At 51.8% G+C, this 27,049-nt stretch overlaps 1 protein-coding gene across 3 annotated transcripts in view; it reads left to right on the plus strand.

The window, feature by feature from the left end:
• LOC102448866 (PAS domain containing repressor 1) overlaps window positions 1-27,049 on the plus strand; it is a 100,519-nt gene that overhangs the window by 69,196 nt on the left and 4,274 nt on the right. For 2 of the 3 annotated variants that reach the window (XM_075941106.1, XM_075941108.1), the window contains 9 exons: window positions 1,097-1,244; window positions 5,680-5,761; window positions 10,621-10,744; window positions 13,060-13,169; window positions 14,795-14,881; window positions 17,350-17,508; window positions 21,771-21,983; window positions 22,963-23,159; window positions 24,188-24,280. In XM_075941106.1, coding sequence (XP_075797221.1) covers window positions 1,097-1,244; window positions 5,680-5,761; window positions 10,621-10,744; window positions 13,060-13,169; window positions 14,795-14,881; window positions 17,350-17,508; window positions 21,771-21,983; window positions 22,963-23,159; window positions 24,188-24,280 — 1,213 coding nt within the window. Of the gene's footprint in view, window positions 1-1,096; window positions 1,245-5,679; window positions 5,762-10,620; window positions 10,745-13,059; window positions 13,170-14,794; window positions 14,882-17,349; window positions 17,509-21,770; window positions 21,987-22,962; window positions 23,160-24,187; window positions 24,281-27,049 lie in introns of all 3 variants that reach the window. The other variant, XM_075941107.1, reaches the window with a different exon arrangement.

Raw genomic sequence — 27,049 nt, forward strand, 5'->3', positions numbered from 1 at the left:
CTGAAAGAGTTCAGCTGTAGGCCCAGTGAATTGCTGGTGCAAAATTGTGCCTGTCACATGGGAAGCCCTTTTAAAAGCCTGGTCCTTAATATTATGTTCTGTTACATTTTTTTTTTAAACAGCAGGGTTACGTCTAGACTGGCATGATTTTCCGCAAATGCTTTTAACGGGAAAACTTTTCCGTTAAAAGCATTTGCGGAAAAGAGCATCTAGATTGGCACAGATGCTTTTGCGCAAAAGCATTTTTTGCAGAAAAGCGTCCATGCCAATCTAGATGCAGTTTTGTGCAAGAAAGCCCCGATCGCCATTTTTTCCATTGGGGCTTTTTTGCGCAAAACAGTCCTGAGCTGTCTACACTGGCCCTCTTGCGCAAAAACATTTCCAGAAAAGGGCTTTTGCCCGAACGGGAACGTCAAAGCATTTGCGCAAGAAGCACTGATTTTGGACAGCAGAACGTCAGTGCTTTTGCGCAAATTCAAGCGGCCAGTGTAGACAGCTGGCAAGTTTTTCCGCAAAAGCAGCTGCTTTTGCGGAAAAACTTGCCAGTCTAGACACAGGCCAGTTGATAAACAGTCTTTTAAAAAGGAAATATAACTGGTTATCTTTGCACACGGCGCCAGCACAGGAGCAGGGCCTCAAGCTCTCAAAGAAACACTTGTAGGGAGTCTTAAGTTGTGGACATTTCAAATACCAGTTAAACAGACTTTCTCTTTCTGATCAGGGTTCTTCTACTATCAGGTTCCTAACTTTAAGCCAGCGATCTGTGAAATGCATGCAGATACAAAGCACCAATATACAGTGCCGCTGATATCATTGATGTGTACGGCTTGATAGCAAAGAAACAGATTAGCTGCCTGTGTCAGCAATGGCCAATTATGTAAGTGAGCCCCAAATATGGGAGCCCCCTTCTTTTTAAATTACCAACAGCAAATAAAAAAAACAAAATGCCCTGGCACCTGGTGGAAAAGGTAAGCAGTGTTTAGGAAGGATTGATAGCAATGTTAGCTCTGTTAGGCGGGACAAAGCTTTTTTTCTGATCTCCGTTACAATCAGAATGTAACTGTTATTGCCAAAAGTGTTTCTTTGTGTTCCACAGTGATGCAGTTTGGAAAAGGCAAGTCCTGTTACTACAGATTCTTGACCAAAGGCCAGCAATGGATATGGCTGCAGACACACTACTACATCACGTACCACCAATGGAATTCCAAACCGGAGTTCATTGTTTGCACACACCTGGTCGTGAGGTAGGAATATGTGCTTAAAAGCTGGCAGTTACTCAGTGTGCTCACCCATTCCGTTTTTCCATTCCTTTATATCTGAGCCAAATATTTGCGGTGTGATCTGACTCACTGCGATGATACATAGTTATATAAAATTCTTATGGGTGAGAACTTGGAAATTGTTTTAAATCTTTTCGTTACTCACTTTTTGGCAACCACGCCAAAAAGCCTAGAAGCAACATTTGGCTGTGTGTATCTTCCATTCCCCTTTTGGCCTTAGCCGTGACACAGATCTATCAAAAACTTTGAGCTGTTTATTACCAGAATGCTGAATGGATGTCAATGCATTCGTACACTTTTTACAAACCGTTTTGCACCGCGGCTTTAGGTCGTTACTACTTGGAGATAACTGTTTGTGTTACCACTATATGTACTGAAAAAACAAAAAACAACAAATGGTCTTTCAGCACCTTAGAGACTAACAAAAAATGTAGATGGTATCATGAGCTTTCATGGGCACAACCCGCTTCTTCAGATGAATCTATATGCACTACATGTCCTGTAAAATGTAGCATAGGACACCCCCTACTGGTGGTTCTGTTGTACTCCTGGCATTAAATAAGGTGTTAGGAAGCTTGTACAGTCTTGTCCGTGTTTTGGAGGTTTGTTGAGATACTATTACTGGTTTGAAATCTGCTTCCATCTATGCCAGTGGTAAATTGCCATTGGTGATTCAAACAAGACTGAGTGGAATTGATTTAGAGAAGGGTTTTGAAAAGAGACATCCCAGTTTGGCCAGATAATGGTAGTAAAATGTGAATTTAGCCTTGTCTTCCTGGTTTGAGACTGTCAGATCTTTGGAGAAAACGCCATTAGGAACAAGTTGCTCTGTTTAGATATTTTGAAACACAACTTTAAGAGTGTAATAATGATAATAAGTAGATGTATGTGAGTGGCATTATATATGCTGGTATAAATCACAACTGAGAGCTGTTTTAATTAGAATGACTTCATGTTGTACATACCTGTGTAACCCAGAGACACTTGGGCTATGTCTACACTGGCACGATCTTGCACCAGAGATATGCAAATGAGGCTAAGCGTGGAATATCGCCGAGCCTCATTTGCATACCTAATGAGCCACCATTTTTGCTCTTGGGCTAGAAGGAGCTGTCTACACTGCCCCGTCTTGCGCAAGAAAAACCCTCTTGTGCAATGCTGCCACGCTGATTATTTTCAGGAATAACGGCACTGCACAAGAGGGTTTTTCTTGCGCAAGAAGGGGCAGTGTAGACTGATCCTTCTAGCGCAAGAGCCTCTTCCGCAAAAATGGCAGCTCATTAGGTATGCAAATGAGGCTTGGTGATATTCCACGCTTAGCCTCATTTGCATACCTCTGGCGCAAGATCGCGCCAGTGTAGACACTGCCTAAGACTACTGACAAGGGAGAGTGAAGTCTGCTTTATAGTCTTAGCTAAGTGCCAGTTGGCTTTTAGCATCTGTGGTAGAGGCTCATTGCTTTAACCCCTAAGGTTGCAGGTTCAGTCCCTCCTGTGGATAACTAGTATCCATTGGCTGTACACCAGGGCTTGGGAACCTAAGGCCCGGGCTTGCCTGGATCTGGCCCCCATGACTTAGGGCTGGAACACACAAAATCTACTAGGCTGGGCCCCCTAGACTCTGGAGTGTCTTTCTCCTTTTCAGTCAGGAGCCACGGCAGTGAGGGTTTGAGGTTTTTGTTTTGTTTTTTGCTTCTCACTTGTGTGCAGCCCCCGACCCAAAACAGGTCCCCCCCCTCCCCCCGCCCCGCTCTCCACATATCTTCTGGCACGTGCGCATGCTAAATAAAGTCCTAGACACACATCAGATAGCTCAGGCTGAACATGCATTTTAATCGGTAGAAGAAAAACATGAATAAAACCTCGGATTTAAAAGATAAAATCAAGGCAATTTGCAGCAAATGGGCCCGCTCTTGAGGTGATGTAAATGGGCAACTGCCAAGTGACTTCTTAATGGATCTGTGCCCATTAACCTCCCATGAGGCGCTCAGGTTTGCCCCAAGCTTAGTTCCAACACTGTACCTTTACCCCCATGCCAGATCTCAGCAGTTCCCAACTGCCAGTCTGCGAACTGGTGCCATGCCGTGCCAGGAACTGCTGGGCCGCAGCAGCTGCCGGAGCTGAAGCCGGCTGTTTGCAGCAGCTCTAGGGGCCGTGGCTGGGATACACCCAAGCCCCCTGAACCGCCTCACAGCAATCGGCTTCCGCTGTGGCACCCACCACATGGTGCGCAGCTGTTCGCAGCGGCCTTTGGCGGACCGGTAACATTTTATTTGCATAGTCAATATTTGCATAATGAGGATGCAAATAAAATGTTATCCATCTGCCCAAAGTTTGTGAATGGGTTTGGCAGTCCACAATGTAAAAAAGCTTGGGAACCACTGTACTATATGTACTGCAGAGTCTCTGACCTACCTGTGTGCTTAGAAGTACTCTCAGGGTACGTCTAAACTACATGTCGACGGAGCCATGTAGATTTGTTTTATTGGCAAAGGCAAATGAAGCCGCGATTTAAATGATCGCGGCTTCATTTACATTTACATGGCTGCCGCGCTGAGCCGACAAACAGCTGATCAACTGTTTGTCGGCTCAGCGCGCTAGTCTGGACGCTCCCCTGCCGACATCAAAGCCCTTTGTCGGCAGCCCCGGTAAACCTCATCCCACAAGGAATAACGGGGCTGCCGACAAAGGGCTTTGATGTCGACAGGGGAGCGTCCAGACTAGCGCACTGAGCCGACAAACAGCTGATCAGCTGTTTGTTGGCTCAGCGCGGCAGCCATGTAAATTTAAATGAAGCCGCGATCGTTTAAATCGCGGCTTCATTTGCCTTTGCCTATGTGTCTAATCTACATGGCTCCATCGATGGAGCCATGTAGTCTAGACACAGCCCCAGAGTTAAATCTCAGGGTTTATACATTGTTCAGGTTTGATTATTTAAAAGACAATGAGTAAGAGCTTCAAGAGAGCTTAGAGTCTTTGAGGAACATTCTCCAGGGGTCTCAATGGGCTTTAAATGCGGGCTTATTAATTGCCGTCACTCCCGATGCAAAGCTTCCACTGAAGTTGATAGATTTCCTTTCCAGTCTGTGGTGCAATGCGGTGCTGGCTGCATGCGTTGAGAGCCGGGGGCCTGCGCAGGTGTGACACTGTTGAGTTACAAAAACTAGGGTCACGGCCGTGCAGGCCTTGCTTACATGAAATTCCCCAGGGAGCCGCTTGAGTCCCTCCGTGCGACTGTCCCACTGTTATGAAGACCCCCACAAAAACTGGCTACCGGCTGAAAGCTGCGTGTACCTCCTACCCGCCACCGACCTGCATCAGGCCTGTCTCTCTATGGGGAGTGGCTCTATGGTGGTAACTGTAGTAAGGATGAAGATGTTCTTTTCCCCCGCTGTTCCCATAGCAACGTGTTCACAGAGCTTTTCCTTTGAGCACCCTTTTCCTTCTAAGGCGGGGTCCGAACCAGGGCTGGCCTTACCATGAGGCAAACTGAGGCGGCCGCCTCAGGTGCCAGATTGTGGGGAGGCCCCAGAGTGTAGAAAATTGTGTCTTCCACTGGCGCATCTGTATTCTCTCTGCTCTAGATGCACAGAGATGGCGGAGTGCCATGAGAGGAGTAGAACAGGGAGAAGGCAGAATTGAGACCTTTCAAAGTTTTGGCCCAAGTGAGGGAGCATGGGGGCGTCATTTCTCAGTTGCCAAAATGTTGTGGGCCAGCCCTGGCCCGAACTTACAAACCAGCTTGTCAGTTGGTGCCCCGGGTCACATGTGCCGTTTCTTGCGTCTGCTCTGCAGTTCTGCCCGTGCCAACGGGACAGGTGCACCTCTAAATTGGCAGTTAGACTGTAGACGACTGTACCTTGTGTCCACGCAGGATTGTGTGTCTGCAAAGCGGAGGGTCCAACATGAGAGGCCCTTAGGCTATGTCTAGACTGCAGGCTTCTTTCGAAAGAGGCTCTTTCGAAAGATCGCGTCTAGACTGCAGGCGGATCTTTCGAAAGAGCAATCCGCTTTTTCGAAAGAGAGCACCCAGCGAGTCTGGATGCTCTCTTTTGAAGAAGCCCTATTTACATTGAAGAACGCCTTCTTTCGAAAGAGGAACTTTCGAAAGAAGGCGTTCTTCCTCGTGAAACGAGGTTTACCGCCATCGAAAGAAAAGCCGCATTCTTTCGAAATAATTTCGAAAGAACGCGGCTTGAGTCTGGACGCAGGGGAAGTTTTTTCGGGAAAAGGCTACTTTTCCCAAAAAAAACCCTGAGTCTGGACACGGCCTTAGAGAACTGTGTATCGGCTTAGCTATCATTAAGGAAGCAATCCCCGTATTCATTTCACAGCCTGCTCTTCACTTCCAACAGGCAAAAAGAATTTTGTTCTAAAGCTCTGTCTCTTTTTTAATGTAGTTATGCAGAGGTTCGAGCGGAAAGGAGGAGAGATCTTGGCCTTGAGGAGTCATCAATTGAACTGGCATCTTCTTCTTTGAAGGTAAAAAAAAGTCTCAAAGAGGCAGCTGTGTTAGTCTGTAACTTTAAAAACAACGAGTGGTCCTGTGGCACCTTAGAGACTAACTAAAATATATAGACTCATGAGCATTTGTGGGCAAAACCCACTTCCTCAGATGAATAGGAGTGGGAGTAACAGAAACCAGGACATATATATAACAGCAGAAGTACCACCTGTCATTTGTAGGACCTGTGTTAATGAGGCTAATTAAGTAGGCTGGACTTGTCCCATTAATAACTTTTGATGTGGAAATGGAAATGTTAATGGCAGGAGAATTTGGCTTTGTAATGCTCCAACATTACAATCCAGCTAAGGACTTTGTTTAGGCCTAGAGTAAGTGTGTCCAATCTGTAGATACATTCCAGTTCTGCAGACTCTCCGTAAGGGTATGGCTAGACTGCAAGGATCTGTCAGAAAAAGATATGCAAAATGCACTTCGTGTTTTGCATATCTTTTTCCAATACTTTTGTCAGAAGAGGCTTTTCCGAAATTCAGCCTGGCTAGACCCAGATTTCGGAAAAAAATCCTCTTTCGAAAGCCCCCTACTTCCTTGTGGAACAAGGAATACAGGGACTTCCAAAAGAGCACATTTGCTCTTCCGCAAAAAGAAGCAGAAGAGCAACCGTGTTCCCTGGACGTGGCGGGGTTTTTTTGGGCTACCTCTGGTATCCCGAAACCCCCCTCCCCCACAGTCTAGCCATATCCTAATTGGTTAGTGAAATTCCTTTGTAGAAGAATGGCTTCTTAAATCCATGACTGAGTGACCAGGAAGGTAAAAGTGCATGCTAAAGGGAACGAATACAAGGAGCTTGTTAATGTTAGAAAAACATATGGACCACATCCTCCTTGTTTCCCTTTCCTCACCTCAGCCTGCAACCCATCGAGTCCTTTATCTATAAACCCTCCTGCAGGATTTGAACACTGCATTGCACTAAAATGTAACAATACCGTCTCACTAATTGCATCGTTCTTACAGCGCTAGGTCACATCTCCCACTTTGTCTGAGACCTTTACCCGAATTAGATCGCAAAACCACCTCAGTTCAATAGACGAAAAGACGCTGTTTTACAGCGAGCAGAATGAAGTGTAAGCTCGACCGTAAATGATGTACTGGCTGCCGACGCCACTCTCGTACAACTGCTAACTACAGAGCACTACCACAAGGTTTGCTTCTGCTAGGCTGACTCACCCGGAGTAATCAAAGAAAGGAAGCGAAGGGGGAAGAATGCTTTATGGGGAGGGTTCCGGTTTCAGCTACGTTTGCCAGGTTGGGGAGGCTGCAGAGGGCGGCAGAGCCATGATCAGGAATAATGTCCGTTGTTTGGCTCAATCTGGCAGCGTCACTCATGCTCAGCCAACAGGGTCATTTCAGTGTAGCCCCCGAATAACTTCAAACCCAGACGCTGCAAAGGGCATAGCAAGTGGCTCGTCATATAAGCAATGGGGCAATCCATCCAGTGGCTTTATAGCGCGGCAGATATTACTGTCGAGAAGCCGTTTCAAGGGAGGTGCGGGGTGGAGACAAGGGGCGGAGCTGGTTCTATCATCATAAACCTTTAATGGGGTCCTTATTTTATATGGCAGCGGGCTGGGGCACAGTGGCTCGGCTTGCTGAGTACTGTGTGGAGACGATTTAGATTTGTTAGGGGCCAGGGTGTGTGGGGGATAGTTTTACTGTCTTAAAGCGCCTCTGTTGCATTCACGCAAACACTCATTGCACTAAACAGCTCTTGTGGACCCGCTGGCAGGAAGCTGACAGAATCGCTGGGTCCCTGGGCAGAGTGTGGGGGGGAGGGGTGGCTCTGTGCTCGTGGAAGGGGCGGGGCATTGGGAAGGGGCGGGGCCTCTGGGAAGGGGCGGGGCCTCAGGAAAGGGACGGGGCTGCCTGCCCCCCAGCCGTTAGTGCTGCCCTGAGTACACCACATGGGGCTCCGGCAGCAATGTAGCGGGCCCTGTTCCCACTCCCTACCAGTGGGTCTGCCCTCTGTGGCCCTGCTGTCCTCGTTTTCTTTCCTATCCCTGTTGGTTGCCACGACATTACCACTCAGGCCTTGACTTGGACCTGGCCGGCGGGATGATAGAAGGGGAAGCCGCTCGTTCGGAGGGGAGGGGGGCGGGCGGTTGGCGTGAGTCGCTGCCTGGGTGGGCATGGAAGGCTGGCAAACGGAGTGTGGGGATGACGAGGCCGTCCCGTTGCATGAGAGGAGGGCGGCTTTGTCATCAGTGTACACATGCAGTCTGCTGGCTGGCTCCGTGGTGCAAGGCCTGCCCCGATGGTGTGGAGGGAGGGGATAAGACCAGTCCCCTCTCCAAGCGTTTTGCCAGACCCCACCGCCCTCAGACGTGAGAATGGCTCCATTGAGCTCCCGCGCCAGCTGGCATTCATTACACACGCTGTGACCGAGGTCCCGGCCTGTCTGTCTGTGTCTCCTCCCATCCCCCTTCCACCACATCTGCAGCAAGGGGATCTTTCCCCTTTCCAGCCAGCCAGCTGCGCCTGCCTCATTGGCCAAGCCGGACAGTCTGTGACACAGGATTAATGGACACAGACACTCGAAAGGGTAACACACAGAAACCTGTTGGGGAACATTTCAGCTTCCTGGGCACTCACTCCTGGATCGAAAAGTGTCTGTATTATGGCAGAGCAATTTCAAAAGGCCCCTGGAGAGAGAAACTACAGAACTGGGTTTCACTTACAAGTCTGACACCTTGAATAGAGGTTCAAACAGAGACCTGACCTGGATAGGCCTCTACTTTCCACATCCTAATGACATAAAAGGCTACGCACTGGGTACTTAGAATACTTAGAGCCCGCTCTATTAGCCTCATTAGCACAGCCTCTCTAATTGACAAGATTTTTTCTCCATTTTTTCCCTTCTCTTTCCCTCCCCACTCCTCTCTCTTTCTCTGGGTATGTCTACACTACCCCCCTAGTTTGAACTAGGGGGGTAGTGTAGACATACCCTCTGCTATTTATCTGAAACCTGGACCCCTTTACTCCATTCATCTGGAGAAGGGCTGTGCCCACAAAAGCTCATGATACCACCTATGTTTTTTGTCAGTCTCTCTGGTGCTGCAGGACTACTTGCTGCGGTTTAAGTTTGATCTGTGTTACCGGGATGTCTAGAGGCCTCTATACTGCCCAGCACTGTCGACACACCTGGGAAGAGACAGGCCCTGCCTCTCAGGATGTGTCTAGACTACAGGGTTTTTTCCGAAAAAAGTGGCCTGCGTCTAGACTGCTGCCGCATTCTTTCGAAATTAAATCGAAAGAATGCGGCAGTTTTTTCGCCCGTGGAAAACCTCGTTTTACGAGGAAGAACGCCTTTTTTCCGAAAAAAGGCACTATGGAATGCAAACCGTGCTTTTTCAAAAGAGAGCGTCCGGGTGCTCTTTCGAAAAGGCGGCTTGCTTTTTCCAAAGTACTGGTTGCAGTCTAGACGCTCTTTTTTGCAAGAGGCTGGCAGTCTAGATTAGCCTTAGCGCCTAGTGTAAACAGAGAAAAGGGAATGCCGAGTCCAGTCAAGGAGAGATGCCACAGTCACCCAGCGCGGGCGGAGGGGGGAGCTGAGCTTACGTCCCAGCCAACATCCTATCCACAAAGCCACTCTGCCCCTGGCCTCACACATAGGGTACGTCTAAACTACATGCCTCCGTCGACGGAGGCATGTAGATTAGACAGATCAGCAGAGGGAAATGAAGCCGCGATTAAAATAATCGTGGCTTCATTTAAATTTAAATGGTTGCCCCACTCTGCCGATCAGCTGTTTGTCGGCAGATCGGGGCAGTCTGGACGCGCCGCATCGACAAAGAAGCCTTTCTTGATCGGCACAGGTAAACCTGGTTTCACGAGACATACCTGTGCCGATCAAGAAAGGCTTCTTTGTCAACGCGGCGCGTCCAGACTGCCCCGATCTGCCAACAAACAGCTGATCGGCAGAGCGGGGCAGCCATTTAAATTTAAATGAAGCCGCGATTATTTTAATCGCGGCTTCATTTCCCTCTGCCGATCTGGCTAATCTACATGCCTCCGTTGACGGAGGCATGTAGTCTAGACACACCCATACACAATACTAGGCAGGGGGCTGGTGCGGTGTTTCCCTCTTCGCCACACTGGAGCCGGGGCTGAGGATGGAGGCGTGACGGGTCAGACCGGGGAAAGGTTTCTCCCTTCCAGCGGGGGGGACGTTGGCTGTAAGTAGGAGCCGGCCTCCGGGAAGAAGCCCAGGGGCTGTGGCAGTGGAGCCCATGTGACTCCGGGAGTTTGGGGTGGGTTCGTCTGATTGGAACCTGCATCCTCCCGAAGTCTGAGACGGGTGGGGGTGCTGGGGAGGTGACAGCAGGAAAGGGTGTGTGCACGTGGGGGCGTTGGGCCATGCACAGGCAGTCGGCGTGCCCAGCAAAGAGCCCCGTCCTTACGGCGAGGTGAGGGTCACCTCTCCAAGCGGGCCCGCTGTTTTAACCCCGCAGGCCTAACGCTTAGGGCCACCCGGGTGTCGCACTGCAGTCCGGCCCGGCACGCCAGGGTACGTATCCCCCTCACGAGCCCACGCTGACGACTGGGCTGCCCCGTCTGAGCGGGGCTTTTAGCTGTAAAACTAGCTCCGGTTTGTCACCCCTCAGGGGGCCGCGAAGACATCCCCGAGGGAGCCGTCCCAGGGGCTCCCACGGGCAAGCTGCGGGTTGTTTCCAGTCCCCCAAATTAGTATTTCAGTGGCAGTCGTGGCCCTGTCCGAACCAAACGCCCTTTCTGTCTGGGAAAGCGCCAGGACCGCGCCGCCAGGGGGCTCTGTGTGCTCGTGCGTTTGAAGCTGTTGCTGCCTGTGTTCTCTTCACTGCAGAGTCACAACAGTTACATAGACATCCGGCAATGCGGCGCCAACCAAGACACCGGCGGGGACGGTGTGTCCAGATCCTCCCCGAGCTCCCGGCGCTCGTCGCACACGGCCCTCTCCGACTCGGCCTGTACGTATCCTCGCCTGCACTGGCAGAGCCCAGCGTCGGCCGGGGGGTGTACTCACGGACTGGCCAAAGCCTGGAACCCGGCCCTGAGGTTTGGGGCTCCCCACAAGCATGGGGGAGCCCATACTGGCGCTCCAGTGCCTGCCATTCCCCATGGGGCTGGAGCACATCAAATCTACTAGCTCGGGCCCTCCAAGGCTCTGGTGTGTGAGGAGAGTGTCAGTCAGGGACCACTGAGGGTGTTTGCTTGTTTGGTTTGTTTTTTGTGGGAGGGGGGGGGGGTTTCTCACTTGAGTGCAGCCCCTGACTGATTTTTCCGTGGGTCAGTGGCCCCTGACCCCCAAAAAGGTTCCCCACCCCCGTCTTAAAACATCCCCATGCCTCAAAGCTCAGCTAGGGAGTTTAAAATAGAGAGCGAGAGACCTAACACACCACGCAAGGGGCCGGTTCTCTCACACCCTCTGAACCCAGAATTGCCCCTTGGGGTCCACTGCACTCATCCGCACCCCGCCTTTAAATGGACTGACCCACGGTGGAGGTGTCAGGGTCAGTGCAGGTAGCCACCAAGGCTGTGTCGGCACCGGTAAAGGGGGTGTTTCCTTTGTAGGACAACGCGTGGCCTTGCGCCCTCCCGGAGGTGCAGTGCCTCGTCTCCACTGGGATCGCACAGTGGGATGGGAGGTCTGAACACACCTTGGTTAGCATGCTGTAAAATCTCCTTTTCAAGCTGGGCAGACAGAGCCCAAGAGCTTGTGAGAGGGGTTAATGGAGGGAGGCGGCACTGAGTTTTGGCCGCCTTGGTACTCGGCCTTTCTCCTCCAAAGCCACCTTGTTACTGCAGCAGCAGCTGCACTGGAAAGACACGCCGTCCCTGAGCCAAGCAGGAGGCTTTGGGCTGCAGTTTGGGGGCGAGCCAGTCAGCGCAGCAAGAGGAGGACGCAGTGCAAGGAGGGAAGTGCTGATCTCAAGCAGGCGGGCTTGTGGGGAGGGTCAGAAACGGAGCTGACTATTAAATGAGCAGAAGGGATATTGGGACCAGCCTAAGCTGTTTCTACACTAGACATTTGCTCCTAAAATTCCCCACTGGCGCATTTCCCCTGGGTGCTGTATTAACTGTAGGCACTCAAGGGTAGACCAGTGCTGGCATTTGAACAGCTGCGGCTTTTCCTCCTTGAAAAAGTCTATCTTGTTAAAGTCCTAGGCTATGTCTGCACTGCAGGCTTCTTGCGCAAGAACTTTTTGTGCAAGAGATCTCGCGCAAAAAGTTCTTGCTCAAGAGTGCGTCCACACTGCCATGCGCGTTTGTGCAAGAGCGTCCATGGTAGTGTGGGCGCTTTCTCGCACAAGAAACCCCTGTTGCCCGTCCACAGGTGCCTTTTTGCACAAGAGCTCTTGCGCAAAAAGGCTTATTCCTCATAGAAAGAGAAATCACTCTGGCACAAAAAGCCCTGCCTTCTGACGATTTACTGTACTTTTTCTTGCACAAGAACGCGCTTGTAGTGTGGACGCTCTGCACGTTTTTGCGCAAAAACAGCTGTTTTGTGCAAAAACTCTGCAGTGTAGACATAGCCCAAGTCTTCACCACATCCTCCGGCAAGGAGTTCCACAGGTTCTGCAGAAATGGATAAAACTGAGGCACTTTTTCAGGCCAGTCTCAGAAAGGTCACATAAAACTACCCGATCTTGTTATTTCAGCTATGACTATCATGGCTGAGTCTCAGCAGGAAAGCTAGAAAGCTACACATTTCCCCCTTAAGCTCCCCCCGCATTTGACTCCTGGGGCAGCTTGACTCCTGGCTAAGTGCTGATAGCTGTCAGGGCTTTGACCAGTCTGAGCTACACCTGGGTCAGCACTTAGCACCCCCACTGAGCTAAGTTTAAGTGATGGGAACTGGGGGACAGGGGCCGTCAGAGCTGGTGTTGCCTGCAGCCAGTGGTGGCCCTAGACCTACACGGCATAGGGCACTACTAAATTTGGACCACCGCTGGTGCCCCACATGCAGCGGGGTCCCATGCATCAGCAGATGCCTAAGACCGGCCCTGGGGCTGCAGCAATAAAGCGCTGTCATCAGAACTGTTTGGGGGGAGAAAACAGGTGAGCGATCCTGGGCAGCGTGGCGGGACTCGTGGGTGGCACGTGGCCCTTCCTTGCTACCCTCTCGCATTCTTTGCCCCGTCCAGGCTGTTGTGCCAGCAGAGACACAGGTAGGGAGCAGCTGGGGCTGCCCTGCCTCCTCTCCCTGCTTTGTGAGGCTCGGCGGGCGCGTCAGAAGTCCTCGCGCTGGTCCCTCCCCTGAAAGCAACTTTCTCTTTTGCAGCCACCTCCTCCATGCGGCACACGGAGGGCAGCACTCCCACCAGGCCGTCCGCGCCCGGGGGCCAGCAGGAGAAGGCGTCGCTGAGGCTGGCCTCAAGTGGGAGCGCACAGGTAGCGAGCCCTCCGGGCGACTTTTGCAGCCGGCGCTTGGCGTCATTTCCACAGCGGTGGGGAGGGGGGTCGTGTTAGGCGGAGGGGGCAGGGCAGGGCGGGTGACCTGGCTTGCACAGGAAGACCAGCGAGCTGGTCGGGTGCATCCTACTGCCCTTATGGCTCCCAAGGAGCTGGGCTCACCCGCGGCCCTCGCACAGTGGTTGTGATGACACGGTGACACAATGCTTGTGATGACACGGCGGAGCAGCGGTGCAGGGTTGTGGAGCACGGCAGCACGGGCTGCAGCCACGGCCTGGGGTCACTCCGGGAGCCGTATGACCCAGACCAGGGTGGCAGGGGAATGGCCTTGCTGTCCCAGACCCTCCACTGGCTGAGCACCTGGACACAGGGCTGGTAACAGACTTCTCCAGGCAATGGGAGGGGGGCTTGGCTCCGGGTCCCCGGAAGGGGCGGGGCCTCTGGCAGACGGGATGGAGTGAGGGCAGCCAGTTCTCAGTGCCACGCCTCCCACACCCAGCCCTCAGAGCCACCTGCACTGCGCCACGCGGGGCTCTGGCGGCAATTTAAAGGGCCAGAGCAGCATCAGTGGCTGAGAGCCCCGGGCCCTTTTATCACTGGAGGCGGTGACGCTGCAGGCACACACCCGGACTTGTGGTGCCTGCGCTTGATTTTTGCTTCCCCCGACATAAGAACATAAGAACAGCCGTACTGGGTCAGAACAAAGGTCCATCTAGCCCAGTAGCCTGTCTGCCGACAGTGGCCAGCACCAGGTGCCCCAGAGAGGGTGGACTGAAGACAATGATCAAGCGATTTGTCTCCTGCCATCCCTCTCCAGCCTCTGACAAACAGAGGCCAAGGACACCATTTTATCCCCTGGCTAATAGCCTTTTATGGACCTAACCTCCATGAAATTATGTAGCTTCTCTTTAAACTCTATTACAGTCCTAGCCTTCACAGCCTCCTCTGGCAAGGAGTTCCACAGGTTGACTACACGCTGTGTGAAGAAGAACTTTCTTTTATTAGTTTTAAACCTGCTACCCATTAATTTCATTTGGTGTCCTCTAGTTCTTCTATTTAGGGAACTAATAAATAACTTTTCTTTATCGGCCCTCTCCACACCATGCGAAGCCAGTTGTCCCAGGCATTGTGGGAAATTTCAAAATAAAGCGCAATTCCGACAAGTCCCTTAACCCTCATGGATGCTGGACTAGCCCACCCATTATTTCGAAATATATTTAAAGACGTGGAACTGGTACTTCTGGTAAATACACCACGGTCTAGACGTAGCCTAAGGGAGTCTGCCTCGGACTAATTTTGAGGCTTCCCAGTAGTGTGGACACGCTATTTCGAAATAGTTATTGCGGGGGTTATTATTTCAAACTCACTTCCTAGTGTAGACATGCCCTGAGGAAGTAAAATATCTCGGAAACGCGAGGCATTCAGCAAGGTAGGAAGGGCCTCTCCTCAGGCCACGGGAGAATTTCTTCCCTGGCATCTGGCCAGCGCCGACACTTTGATTGTGTTATCCCAGGGGGCATCCCCTCTCATTCCTGGAGTGGATCTGGCACTCAGTTCCTCCCGTGGCCCCACGTTAGGTCTAAAACCGTTGTTCTCTTTCCCAGGCCCTCGTAACTCCTCAGACACCTGCCGAGCATCATGCGCCGCATCACATGGCCCAGCCGGCCGTCCCCTCGCAGCAAGCGGTGATGGTACGTGGTTTATCTTTGTTCTCATCGTGGTAGCCCTGGCCTGGCCAGTGGCGTGTAGCATAAGGCGAGGTCTGAAATCCTTGCCCAAGAGACTCAGCTGGCTTGAGTTAGCAGTGCTTCCCCCTCATGGCTGGAGGCCCCCCCGGCTTTGAGAGCGGGAAACCGTTGGTCTGGTTCCAGGAGCAACGTTCTCCCCGGTTATTTTAGCTGTGTCTGTGGTGTCGATCGGAGCAGCAAGTGCAGGCCCCTCCCATGATGGCTCTTGAGCGCGCCGTGACATGAACGATACGAGCAAATGCCACTTGGGTCAGAAGCCAGAATTTGACATGCTCCTAGTTCAGCTGTTTGCATCCCTTCTTTTTCTCTCGCTCAGTCACGACTAGATCCTGGCTTTCCCCGGAGTAAGGAGCCGTGTGCACTCGCCCTGCCCCACAAGCAGCCCAGGGACCAAATTGTGACTCCGAGCGTCCTGCTCTGGGCCCTGTTTCCACCTTTCCTCGAACGGCCCTTCCAGGTTCCCTCCAAGCTGCGCGGCAGCACGGCCCTTCAGCTGCTTAACGAGCCCTGCCAATGGCTCAGGGTTCCACGGAGCTACCTGGTTGAGGGAGGGACACTTCTCCCTCCACGACAGCAGCAGCTCCCTGCTGAGGACCGAGCAATGAGTCTCTCCCAGTCCATAGGGACACGGCCCCTGGGGAGAGTCTCGCTGCTCTGTCCTCAGCAGGGAACTGCTGCTGTGGCAGAGGGAGAAGTGCTCCTCCCACAGCCAGGCAGCTCAGTGAGCGGAGCCCTGAGCCAATAGGCGAGGCTTGTTAAACAGCTGCGGGGCCGTGCTGCCGCGCTCCTTAGAGCAGCGTTTCTTAAGCTGTGTTCTGTGGAACGCTGGGGTTCCGTGCGCAACTTGCAAATGTACCGCGACTTCTTGTTTGTTTTTGTTACTTCTTTGGCGTTTGGGTGTGTTTTTTCTGCTTTTCTCGGTGCCGGATGGAAGTTTGGGAGGGACACGTGGCCATTAAAGGGGCCACGACAGCATTTTGGTTACTTCCCAGCTCTTTTTTTGTTTTTTTGCTCAACAAAAAACACCTCAAGTGTTCCACATAAAAAAATAGTTTGGTGTTCCATGGTCTTAAAAAGGTTAAGAAACACTGCCTTAGAGAGGACCCTGGTGCTCTTGTCCCTGCAACAGATTGTGAGTAGCTGCCCAGCCCTGTACATAAAGGGGCTCATGACTTTGTCAGTATTTCCATTGACTTTTCTGAGAGGTGCATCAGGCTGGTAGTCCATTCAGAATAACATTCTGGGTACAGCTAGACTACAGGGTTTTGTCGACAGAAGTTTTGTCGACAGATACTGTCAACAAAGCTTCTGTCGACAAAGAGCGTCTAGACTACATCCAGTTCTGTTGACAAAGCAAGCTGCTTTGTCGACATGACAGTGTAGACGCAAAGGACAGTGTAGATGCAATAACACCTTCTGTTGACAGAACTCTGTCAACAAAAGGCATTATTCCTCATACAACTGCTGAGTTTTGTCGACGTTATGTCAACATAACTCAAAGGCAGTGTGGACACAGGTATAGTTTTGTCGACAAAAGTCCACTTTTTTCAGGCTTGGGGATAAGCCGGAGAAAAGCGCCAGTCTAGATGTGATTCGCCGGAAAATAAGCCCTACTTGAAAGTAGGAATAAGAGATCCTCCGGAAAAGGGCTTATTTTCCGGAGAATCACGTCTAGACTGGCACTTTTCTCCGGCTTATCCCCAAGCCAGAAAAAAGCGGCAGCCATGTAAATGCAAATGCCGTGGGGGATATTTAAATCCCCTGCGGAATTTGCAATTCCGAAGTCTACATTAGCATCCCTTTTCCGGAAAGGGGTGCCAATGTAGACACAGCCTTAGAGTAAAACGCCTTCCATAGCAAGCACCTACCATTTAGCCAGTCACTGCTGCAAGAAAGAAGTAGAGCAAAGTAAAACCAAGAAAGCGTCCCTAGGGATACAGCCTTTGATAGGAAGAGTCGACAGCTCCCTAATTCACCACATCTGAAGAAGTGGGCTGTGCCCACGAAAGCTCATGGTACCAACTACACGTTTTGTTAGTCTTTAAAGTGCTACCAGACTATTTGTTGTGTTTTAAGTTTATCCTGTTACAGACTAACTTGGTGAACCTCTGAAACTTCTTAAATTTTCAGGACAAGTAAAATTACAACCCAAATGTAGCTCATCACTGGGTGATGCCACATTTTATGCTCATTTGAGTAACTCTAGCATGAGACCAGTTAGGTCCTCGGCTTAAAAGTGCCCAACACATCAGTTTTCAAGGCTTTTCCATCGGGGACGCTTCCCATATTTTGAGAGTCTGCCTGTTCTCGGCCAGAGCGTTGGCTTTTCTGCCGTCAACGGCAGCTGTATTAGCTCCTCCGGCTGCTAACAACAGAAGTGCTAACCGGGAAGTGGCTTCTCTTCTCCACAGCCAGTGTACCACTTCCCAGCCCAGTTAGGGATGATGCATCAGCTTAAAGAACAGCTGGAGGAGAGGACGCGCATATTGCAAGCCGACATCAAGACACAGCAAGAAGAGCTCCATGTGATCAAAGAGCAGCTCCAACTAGTGCAAGATTCCAACCTGCAGGTACATGGCTCTCTTCCAGTGGCCCCACCAGCCTCCAAATCTGATTCCCTGAGCCCACATATCACTTGGTTTTATCTTACGTGTCAGGAAGGTCCAGATTGGTAGGAAAAAGAGAGCAGTGGGGCATTTCTTTCCAGCCACAAGGGGCGGGGGAATTAGAAATGAACCCCGTTTACATCAGCAACGTATTCCTAAACCGCTGAACTTTGGCAATTCCTAATAGAAAGGAAGATTTAGGCTACGTTTACACTGTCATGATTTTCCAAAAATGCTTTTAACGGAAAAGTTTTCCGTTAAAAGCATTTTCGGAAAAGCACATCTAGATTGGCAGGACGCTTTTCCACAAAACCACTTTTTGCAGAAAAGCGTCCGTGGCCAATCTAGACGCGGTTTTCCGCAAAAAAGCCCCGATCGCCATTTTCGCGATCGGGGCTTTTTTGCGGAAAACAGTACTGTGCTGTCTACACTGGCCCTTTTGCGCAAAAGTCTTTCGGAAAAAGACTTTTGCCCAAACGGGAGCAGCATAGTGTTTCCGGAAAAGCACTGACAATCTTACATGAGATCGTCAGTGCTTTTCCAGAAATTCAAGCGGCCAGTGTAGACAGCTGGCAAGTTTTTCCGCAAAATCATCTGATTTTGCGGAAAAACTTGCCAGTCTAGACACAGCCTTAGTGTTTGTAACAGCAGGGCCGGAGGGTTTTTGCTCCCCTGTTGTTTAAGTATCAAATGGGTCATTGCTTGGATCAAAAAAATTCCAAAAGTTTAAGTCTCATTAAAAAGTCACCTATTCATGCAGAGTTTTAATGACCGGGTTAGACTGTAGAAGCTCAGTAGCAGATTGACAGCGAAAACTGACCGGGTTAATAGGATTGGGGTGGACCTGGATGCCATATGGCTGTTGGGCACAAGCGAACATTTGATTTTCTGTTATTCACAGTTCACTATCTTATTGTATTTTATGATTCGGCAGCTGCTGGATAATGTCTGTTGACTGACACAGTGTGTGAGTTGGTGACACATTATAATCAAGTGCGGAGTATTCTGAAAACACTTACTCACGGGGTGCAACTGTTATATGTGAAATACACAGGCCCAGTTTGCCAGGAACTGGCGCGTAGGATTGCAGAGGGAAAGGAGCAGAGAGCAAGAGGGAAGGGAGAAGATTAAAAAAAGCAACACCCCACACAGCGCAACATTTACAGTGGGAACCAGGGAGGCTGTGAGACGCTGCTGCTCAGGGTACCCTCAGTGCTACCTTCAAGTCTGTTGTACATCACTTAAGTACCACACATAGCTAGCTAGTGCATTTGTGGCTAATGATTAAGCACCATCTAGTGGCTATTTCAATAATTACAGTAGTTGGTTCTAGACATTAAGACCTCAGGCAGGATTCCTCCAGCAGAAATCAATTCATGCACTTTTAAAGGTCAGCGAGTGGAGAACTTTATTCCAGTGAGAATAAAATCACTCCCGGTGGCTCATTACAGGATGAAGAGCTACAGTCGCTGGTGAGAAACAGCCTATGCTTTGCTGTTTGAGGAAACACAGTATTTGTGTTCCACACTGGCCATGGCATAAACTGTCCACAAGTTGCAATAAAAGCAGCATTGGCACAGACTCATCCTGCAGTAACACACACACGCACCGACCCCGTATCCTTACCTGCCACACAATGCCATAAACCAAGAGACTCGTTTTTAGCACAAGTGAAAGGGTTCTGTAGCATGCTGTTCACTGGCTCTGAATGCTTACAGTCTACTTGCCATGTTCATTTGGCAAGCCAGGTAATAGGGTTTTCTCATGTGATGAGGTTAGCAAAGGTTGGTTGTCTCTTTTCTCTTAATGTTGCATTTGAACAGGATGGCTACGTCTACACTGGCATGATTTTCCGAAAATGCTTTTAACGGAAAAGTTTTCCGTTAAAAGCATTTTCGGAAAAGCGCGTCTAGATTGGCAGGATGCTTTTCCGCAAAAGCACTTTTTGTGGAAAAGCGTCCATGGCCAATCTAGAGGCAGTTTTCTGCAAAAAAGCCCTGATCGCCATTTTCACGATCGGGGCTTACATGAGATCGTCAGTGCTTTTCTGGAAATTCAAGTGGCCAGTGTAGACAGCTGGCAAGTTTTTCCGGAAAAGCGGCTGATTTTCCGGAAAAACTTGCCAGTCTACACATAGCCAATAGGTTTAGGCAGCAGGCCCGAATCCTCCCTAAGGAATTAGAGGACATATATTGTTCATTATATTATACAGGATATGCCCTGCTAGTGATAGCAGGTGCATCATAACTGATACCAATTTCAGGGGAGGGGAAACATCCTATAATTAAGGAGAGGTGGCTGTTCCAATCAAATCTGACACTAAAGAAGGCAATGCTCACTCTTCACCAATTCGATTAAACCATGAAACAAACAAGTAGATACGACACTAAAAATAATGACAAGCCAACATGTGACAGCAAGTGCCGGAGGTTGGTGACGCTGGAATAGGGCCTGGTCTACACTAACGGGGAAAGTCGACTTAAGATACGCAACTTAAATTGTGGTTTTAGGCTGTGCACACAAAGGGAGGTTGATAGGAGCATTGACTTTCCTTACTCCTCGTGATGAACAGGACTACCGGGCCTGAGAGGAGCACCCTCTCAGTTTGAACTGGCAGGTCTTCACTAGACTCGCTGATTCGAACCCCGGCAGATCGACTGTGGCAGCTTGTATCTTCTCTGTAGTGTCGACATGGCCTAGCTGAGCATGCTTGAACTCCGGAAATGTTCTCCAGAAATGATTTACACGGACATTTTTTTGGCATCCACAGACTATCCTGTCGTCCCTTTAAAAAAAAAAAAAAAAGCTACCTGCAACTCACCCCAGTGTGAAATTGTTTTGTGACACCAAAGCACGCCTGCCGCATAGATTAATTAGTTTGCGTTTCAGCCGTGCGTTGGATTTGTCACTGATCAGACCACATTCTGGTGCAACTAGAACAAGCGTCACTCTGTCCATTTCCTCCTTTTACACAAAAGTCTACAATGTACTGAAAAGTAATTCATTTTTACCAACTGAGAGCTGGCCTTGACTAAACTATAAGTTGATCAGATTTACGCTGTATCTAGGCGCTTTCATTGGCATGAACTTGTATTTTAGATGTCCACTATACTCACGGTAGAAAAGAGGTTGAAAGCGAGAAAAGTACAGTCGATCATTCTAACTGGGTATCCAACACCAATGATGCAGTCAGATATGGAGGAGGGTCTGGAGGGCTGGTAAACAAATCAGTCAATAGCTGAGAAAGGCTTTGTTCCTGTGCTTCTTTAGGTAGTTTCTGGAGTCGATGGCATAGGGTTTATTTGTATTCTTCGGTGGGATCAGAGATTAGTGGCCTGTAGAACGAGGTATGGGAGAGTCATCAAGCAGCCTCCTGTTCGTAATCAGACCTATTCATGATGACGAGAGCACCCCCTGTGTCAAACAAATATGCTTAATAACCTGCTCTGGATAGTCACCACTTCACTGCTACAGAATGTAGCAACTTCCACCAGCAACTGTGGCCTTGTCCCTAGTACCATTAGTATCAGAGCCTGAAAATGGCCATATGCACCAAAGCCTTGGGAGGGCGTAGAACTGTAATTGGTCCATGTGAGGCTCCGTGTTCCTTTAGTCCGTCTCTGACTGACGCATACACCCCTCCCCCCCGGTACGTGTTGTGTTCTAGGCACTCACAGGTTCCGACTGTGTCACAAAAGCTGTCCGAGTCCCGTGGTTTTCAATTGTGACTCAACTTACCTGCATTAGAACTAGCAAACTACAGGTTCAACTTCTCTCTAGCAGGACTCTCTAGTCCGACAACAGCCGGTAGGACCATGGATGCTCCTGGACCAGAGAGCCCCAGCAGTAGTGGGGCCAGCAGCCCTGCCGGGGTCAGGCGCCCAGCCAGACCAGCAGAAGAGGGGCCAGGATTGCTCGCTCCTGGTCCAGGAGAGTCCTTCCTTTGGGACTGGTCAGGGCCTGAGGGTGCTGGACCAGGGTGGTCCCTCTGGCGAGGTGAAACAGTCGGTAGGCCAATACCACATTGCTGGCAAAGGCTCTCGTTTTACTGGGACTAGGGACTCCCCTATACCTGACATTAATGTATCGATGCAGCGGAGCCTTGGGAACACGGTCGTTGGCACTAGCCATCCCGTGCGTTGCACTAGCGCTCGTGGGGGGGCCGGCAGGGCGATGCATTCAAACGCCGAAGCCGCTGTACCCGCTCACCTGTCTCTTTCCTGCAGATGTTGATGCAACAGCCTATGCCCGTAGTCTTTAACAACGTACAGCCGCACAGCCCAAGGCGGCCGTCTCAAGCGCAGCAGCCCGGGGCGACCAGGCAGACGACCGCCAAGAAGTCTCAGCCACAGGGCCTTATGGGATCCAAACACTACAGTGTCCCCCACTTACCGTCACCACATCAATTCCTCAGGGAACCATCGGTCACGTCCTCCCAGGTGGCTAACTCCTTGGTTTTCCTCAGTAGCCAGCGAATGGTCGTTATCAATGGCTCTTGTCATTATTGGGTCTTGGCTCGTTTAGGGACAGAGCCGTCCCTAGGGCAACTCCACCTGACGTGGCGGCAGAGCTGGGCCATAGGCCTCCCGCCGCTTTACACAATTCTCCTCTTGCCGTCTGAGGCCAGGCTCCATGCTGTAGTGCGGGAGGAAGCGCGATTTGGTCCCGTGACGCCAGTTCCGCGCTCAGCTAGTGCCGCGCGTATCTGGAGTCGCTTAGCAGGCCTGTACGCGGGGCGTGGGTGCACCCCTCCTCCTCCGAGTCCTTGATGGTCCCTCGCGCCGCTGAGTCCAGCCAGCCTGGGGAAGGCAGGGGGTGGCACGTTGCCCCAACTGCCCTCCCCCATGCTCTGCTCGGCGTGGGGAAGGCATGGGTGACGCATTGCCCCAGCCTCTCTCCCCCGTGCTCCAGCCAGCTAGGGCTGATTCTCCTGTCCTTCCCCAGGAGCAAGGCTGGGGGCAGGGCTGGGCCACAGCGGCAGGGCAGCCATCAGCCCCGTTCACAGCTTGCGTCCCTCTCCCACAGAATTTCCTACATATGGGCCTGCTTAGTGATCCATGGCGGGTACCTAGCTCTAACTGAAGGCATCAGCTTAGACGTCTGACTCCAGTAGTGGGGCCTCCCAATTTTTCTGGCACCATCTCACACGAGCGCCCCCATCAGCCCTGTGCTGTTACGTTGGCTGCTTCTGAAAAGACAGCTCAGTTTTACTGCAAAGTCGCCCGGCCCCTGGCGGACGGCCCTGAGGGGGTCACTGTTTGTAGCGGTGCGGGTGGCACCCACCCACACACACAGCGCCGCTGTTGTATTCTGGGAGCGGGCAGTGTCATTCCCACCAGACGCTGCCCTCTGACTGCGCGGTACAGGTGGGGCCACGGAATCGCGTTGCCTAACGAGGGGCCATGTTGTATGTCGCAGGTACAGCAGCAGCAGCAGCAGCAAGCCCTGCGAGGCAGCCAAGCGTGTCTGCCGGTGCCGACCAGCATTTCAATGCCCCTCTACAACAGTCCCATGGTGTTCTCCCAAACGCACGCCCTCGCTGGGGCCGCCCCGCTGCCCGCCGAAATGGGCGAAAGGCAGCCACCGTCTGACTACAGCCCAGATAGGAGTTTACGGTAGGAATGCGGCGCTTGAGCCTGCCAAGGGCTGAGAGGGAGGAAAAGCGCCTTGGGCGCTAGGCTGGGCAGCCGGGAGGGCTTGGCGGTCAGGCCGAATGCATTGCCCATGCCTCCAGCCTGCACGTGAAGCAGGGACGCTCCTTGTGGCGGTAGCTGTTGACATCCACAGAGCGGGGTTTTCACTGGGCGTGTTCTGGTCACCACAGAGGCCTTTTCTGCCCTTGCTAGTCCCATATAACTTAACAGCTTTTTCGGCCCATACGTCCTGCTGCCGTCAGAGGGAGCTGAACTTGAGGCAAAACTAGCACGGCCCTGCAATTGCTTTTAGTTGCCCACGAACTCCAGAAAATCCTTTCTCCTGCCCAGATGGAAATCGCCCTTTTCGGTGCAGCCCTGCTCAGCATCCGCATGCAGAACTCGCTTGACATCTCAGCAGACATTGGTTATCTCAGGATCAGCCTAAAAAGTGCTGGCAAGATGGGGCCATTTGAAAAAAAATAGTCATGTGACAGCCATTAGATCATTGAACATGTTACGGTCAAATTCCCATATCATCCAGGACGGAAGTCGGCCCCCTAATGTTGTTATCGGCCGTTCACTTTTCCAATCCAGCCCATCACCACCCAAGCCGGCTTCCTAAAATAGCCTGCACACGCTTTCACTTTTGGTGCGGTTTGTGAGACGCCTGGAACTCTTCTGTGGCGAGAGGCAAAATGTGCATAGGAGTCCAAAGCAAAAGGAAGCACAAGAGCCTTAATTTGCACGAGGGAGGGACGTTATAGTGTTAACGAGACCTGTTAACCTTTGGGAGCTGAGAGGCTTAGACATTTCAACTCGGCGCGAGAGTCCCTTTAGAGCAGGGGGCAAAATTGTGACCTTGTATTAGACACGCACAAGCATTCAGGTCCATGATCTTTGGCGGAATGAGACGGTTCGAGTGCTTCTGCCCAGATTTTATGGGGATAGGATACTAGAGATTGACTGTGAAAAATCTGACCCTGTGTCATGTTTTCATTCTTCCACAGAATGTTGTTGGATCAGCCCGTGCAGACTCTGATGTCCAGTGCGACTGGCAGTAACCAGTCATCACAAAACAGTGCTAGCCACCAGCAAGCAAAGTAAGCCTTCCCTGTTATACTCCTACAGTAGCTCAGCTGTGAGGTTTCTCTTCAGAGGTTTTGTGCATGGGTAAGCGTAACCTCCACTGAGCAGATTTGAACCTGGGAACTCCGGAGCTTAGTGTAGTAGCCTCTACAGCTTGCACTATAAATCCAGCTGGCTTGCAGCTTAGGCTGTAGAGCTCCCTTGTTCTTATCTCTCACTATACATGGTCTAAGGGCCACTACATGAGACCGTGACCCACACTAGAGCTATGTCTACACTCGCGGCTTCTTGAGCCAGTAATATGCAAATGAGGCTAAGCGTGGAATATCGCTGAGCCTCATTTGCATACCTAATGAGCCACTTTTTTCAGAAGAGGCTCTTGCGCAAGACATTGTGTTTACACTGCACCTTCTTGCACAAGCAAAACCCTCTTGCGCAATGCCGTTATATCTATTACGTTTCAGGAAGAACGGTATTGCGCAAGAGGGTCTTTTTGCGCAAGAAGGGGCAGTGTAGACGCTCCTTCTTGCGCAAGAGCCTCTTCTGAAAAAAATGGAGGCTCATTAGGTATGCAAATGAGGCTCGGCGATATTCCACGCTTAGCCTCATTTGCATATTACTCGTGCAAGAAGCCGCGAGTGTAGACATAGCCTAGGTGTATAGCTTACACAAGCTCTTCTTGGGGCTCTTTTGCAGGCCATGGAAATGATCAAAAATGTTGGTTAGAAAAAAAATCATTGGTAAAGAGAAGTCACTAGCGCTGGTGGAAACAAAAAAGTAAAGTGGGATTTTGTTTTTTGAATGAAAAACATCCCTTCCGCAAAAGAGAAATGTTTCCGAGCGCTTTTCAGTTCTCATCCAGCTTGTTCAGGCTTTTGTGGAAAACCAAAATCGCACATTTGGGGCAATCTGGGCGACTGTGTTCCACGTTCAGATGCACAAACCCCCAAGGGGTCAGGTTTTGGGTTTTTGCCAACCTCCCCAAAATTCCGTTTTTGAAGAAAACGGAAAAAAATGGGTGTTCGGATATTTTCACGGGAAATAAAACAACTTCCCTGTCCGGCTGTATGCCTGAGTGAGAGAGAGACTCACGCTGCCCCACGGCTGCCCCCCGGGTGGAGGTAACCGCTTTGCTGTGTTCTGTGCTCACCAGCTCACGTTACGGTAGCTGCACACCTTTCCGAGCGGTGCTGGCGCTGACGTTTGGTGTTCTCCCCTTATATCCATTGTGGTTGTTTCAGCAGCATCCAGAGATACCGCCTCTGTTGTGCTAGGCACTGTACTGACACAACGAAGTAGGGGGCCCTGCCCAAAGAGCTTAAAGTCTAAGGCAGTGGTCCCCAATGTGGTGCCCATGGGCGCCATGGCACCCGCCGGGGCATTTGTGCGCGCCCGCCGACAACCTGGACCGGCCCGCCCCTGGTGCGCGGCGCACGGGAGGCGCCGGCCCCAGGCGCGCGACACGCACCGGCGCCGGGTGCACGGCGCTCGGGCGGCCCTATCCCCGGGGCACATGTGGGCGCACTGTGCTCGAGTGGTGCCGGTGCCGGCCCCAGACGCGCGGCTCGGGCGGCAGCACCGGCCCTGGGCCCACAGCACAAGGCGCTTGGGCGGCCTTGGGCGCAAGGCGCTCGGGCGGCCCCAGCCCCGGCCCTAGGGCACATGCCGGCGCTGGGTGCAAGGGCATCCCCGCCCCCTGGCGTGCCCCCGGAGGTGCAGCCCCGCCCCCAAGCACCCAGCACGTGAGTGGCCCCACCCCCGGGCGCCCAGAAGCCTCTAAAGGTTGGGGACCACTGGTCTAAGGACACCAACAGCTGGGGTTGTTTCATTGATCAAAGAGCTGTTTATTGAGCTTAAAGAGAAGGTGAAGGGGGGACTGATGACAGGCTAAAAAGGACAAACATTTAATAATTGGCTCTTCAGTCTAGCAGGGAAAGGTCTGACACCGTCCACTGGCTGGGAGTTGAATGCTAGACACATCCACATGGGAAATATGGCTGCATTTTTAATGGAGAGTACAGGTTGGACCTCCCTGGTCTGGCACCCTCGGGACCTGACTGGTCCCGGATGAGGGATTTTGCTGGACCAGGGGAGGTCGTATCTGGCCCCCCTGCTACCAGCCTCCCGCCCAGCCCTGGACTGCTGCCCTGCCAGTCTCCTCCCATCACCTTCCCTGCTAAGCCAGGCAGCCCAGTCAGCAGCCCTCCACTGGGACTCCGGTCCTGGAACATCTGTGATCCATCCGGATGGCTCAGCCGTAGGCACAGTTTACCCAGGGTCAGAGCGGATTCTCCATCGCTGACGGGATCTTTTCCCACTCGAGCGGCCCTGGGGATTATTTGGGGCCGTTCTGGGGCCTGCGCGACACAGGTCAGAGCACATGAGCACACGGGTCCCATCTGGTCTTGGAATCTGTGAATGGCTGAAGCTGGTGAGTGACGCTAAGGGAGGCAAGCCTCCATCCCCACCCCTTCTCCCCGAGCCCCCACCCCACACAGGGCCCAGGCCTACTCCCCAGTGCTGGGGCAGGCCTCCAGCCTCCTGCGTGAGCCTCCCCGGCCCTAGAGCACAGGGAGGGCAGGCATCCCCTCTCTCCTGCCCCGTAGCACATGCAGGGCTCACTCCTTCAGCTCAGCACAGCACAGACGCTGGGGGCGGAGTGCAGGCGGGACCACAGCTGGCAATTTGGGAAGGCAACCCCTTCCCTTGCCTCTCACGCCCGCCGCCCTGGTCACGAGGCTCCTGGTTTCGGGGGCGGGGAACAACCAGCAAAGCCTTCAGCT

The sequence above is a fragment of the Pelodiscus sinensis genome, chromosome 13 (assembly GCF_049634645.1).
Source record: "Pelodiscus sinensis isolate JC-2024 chromosome 13, ASM4963464v1, whole genome shotgun sequence".
Lineage (NCBI taxonomy): Eukaryota > Metazoa > Chordata > Testudines > Trionychidae > Pelodiscus > Pelodiscus sinensis.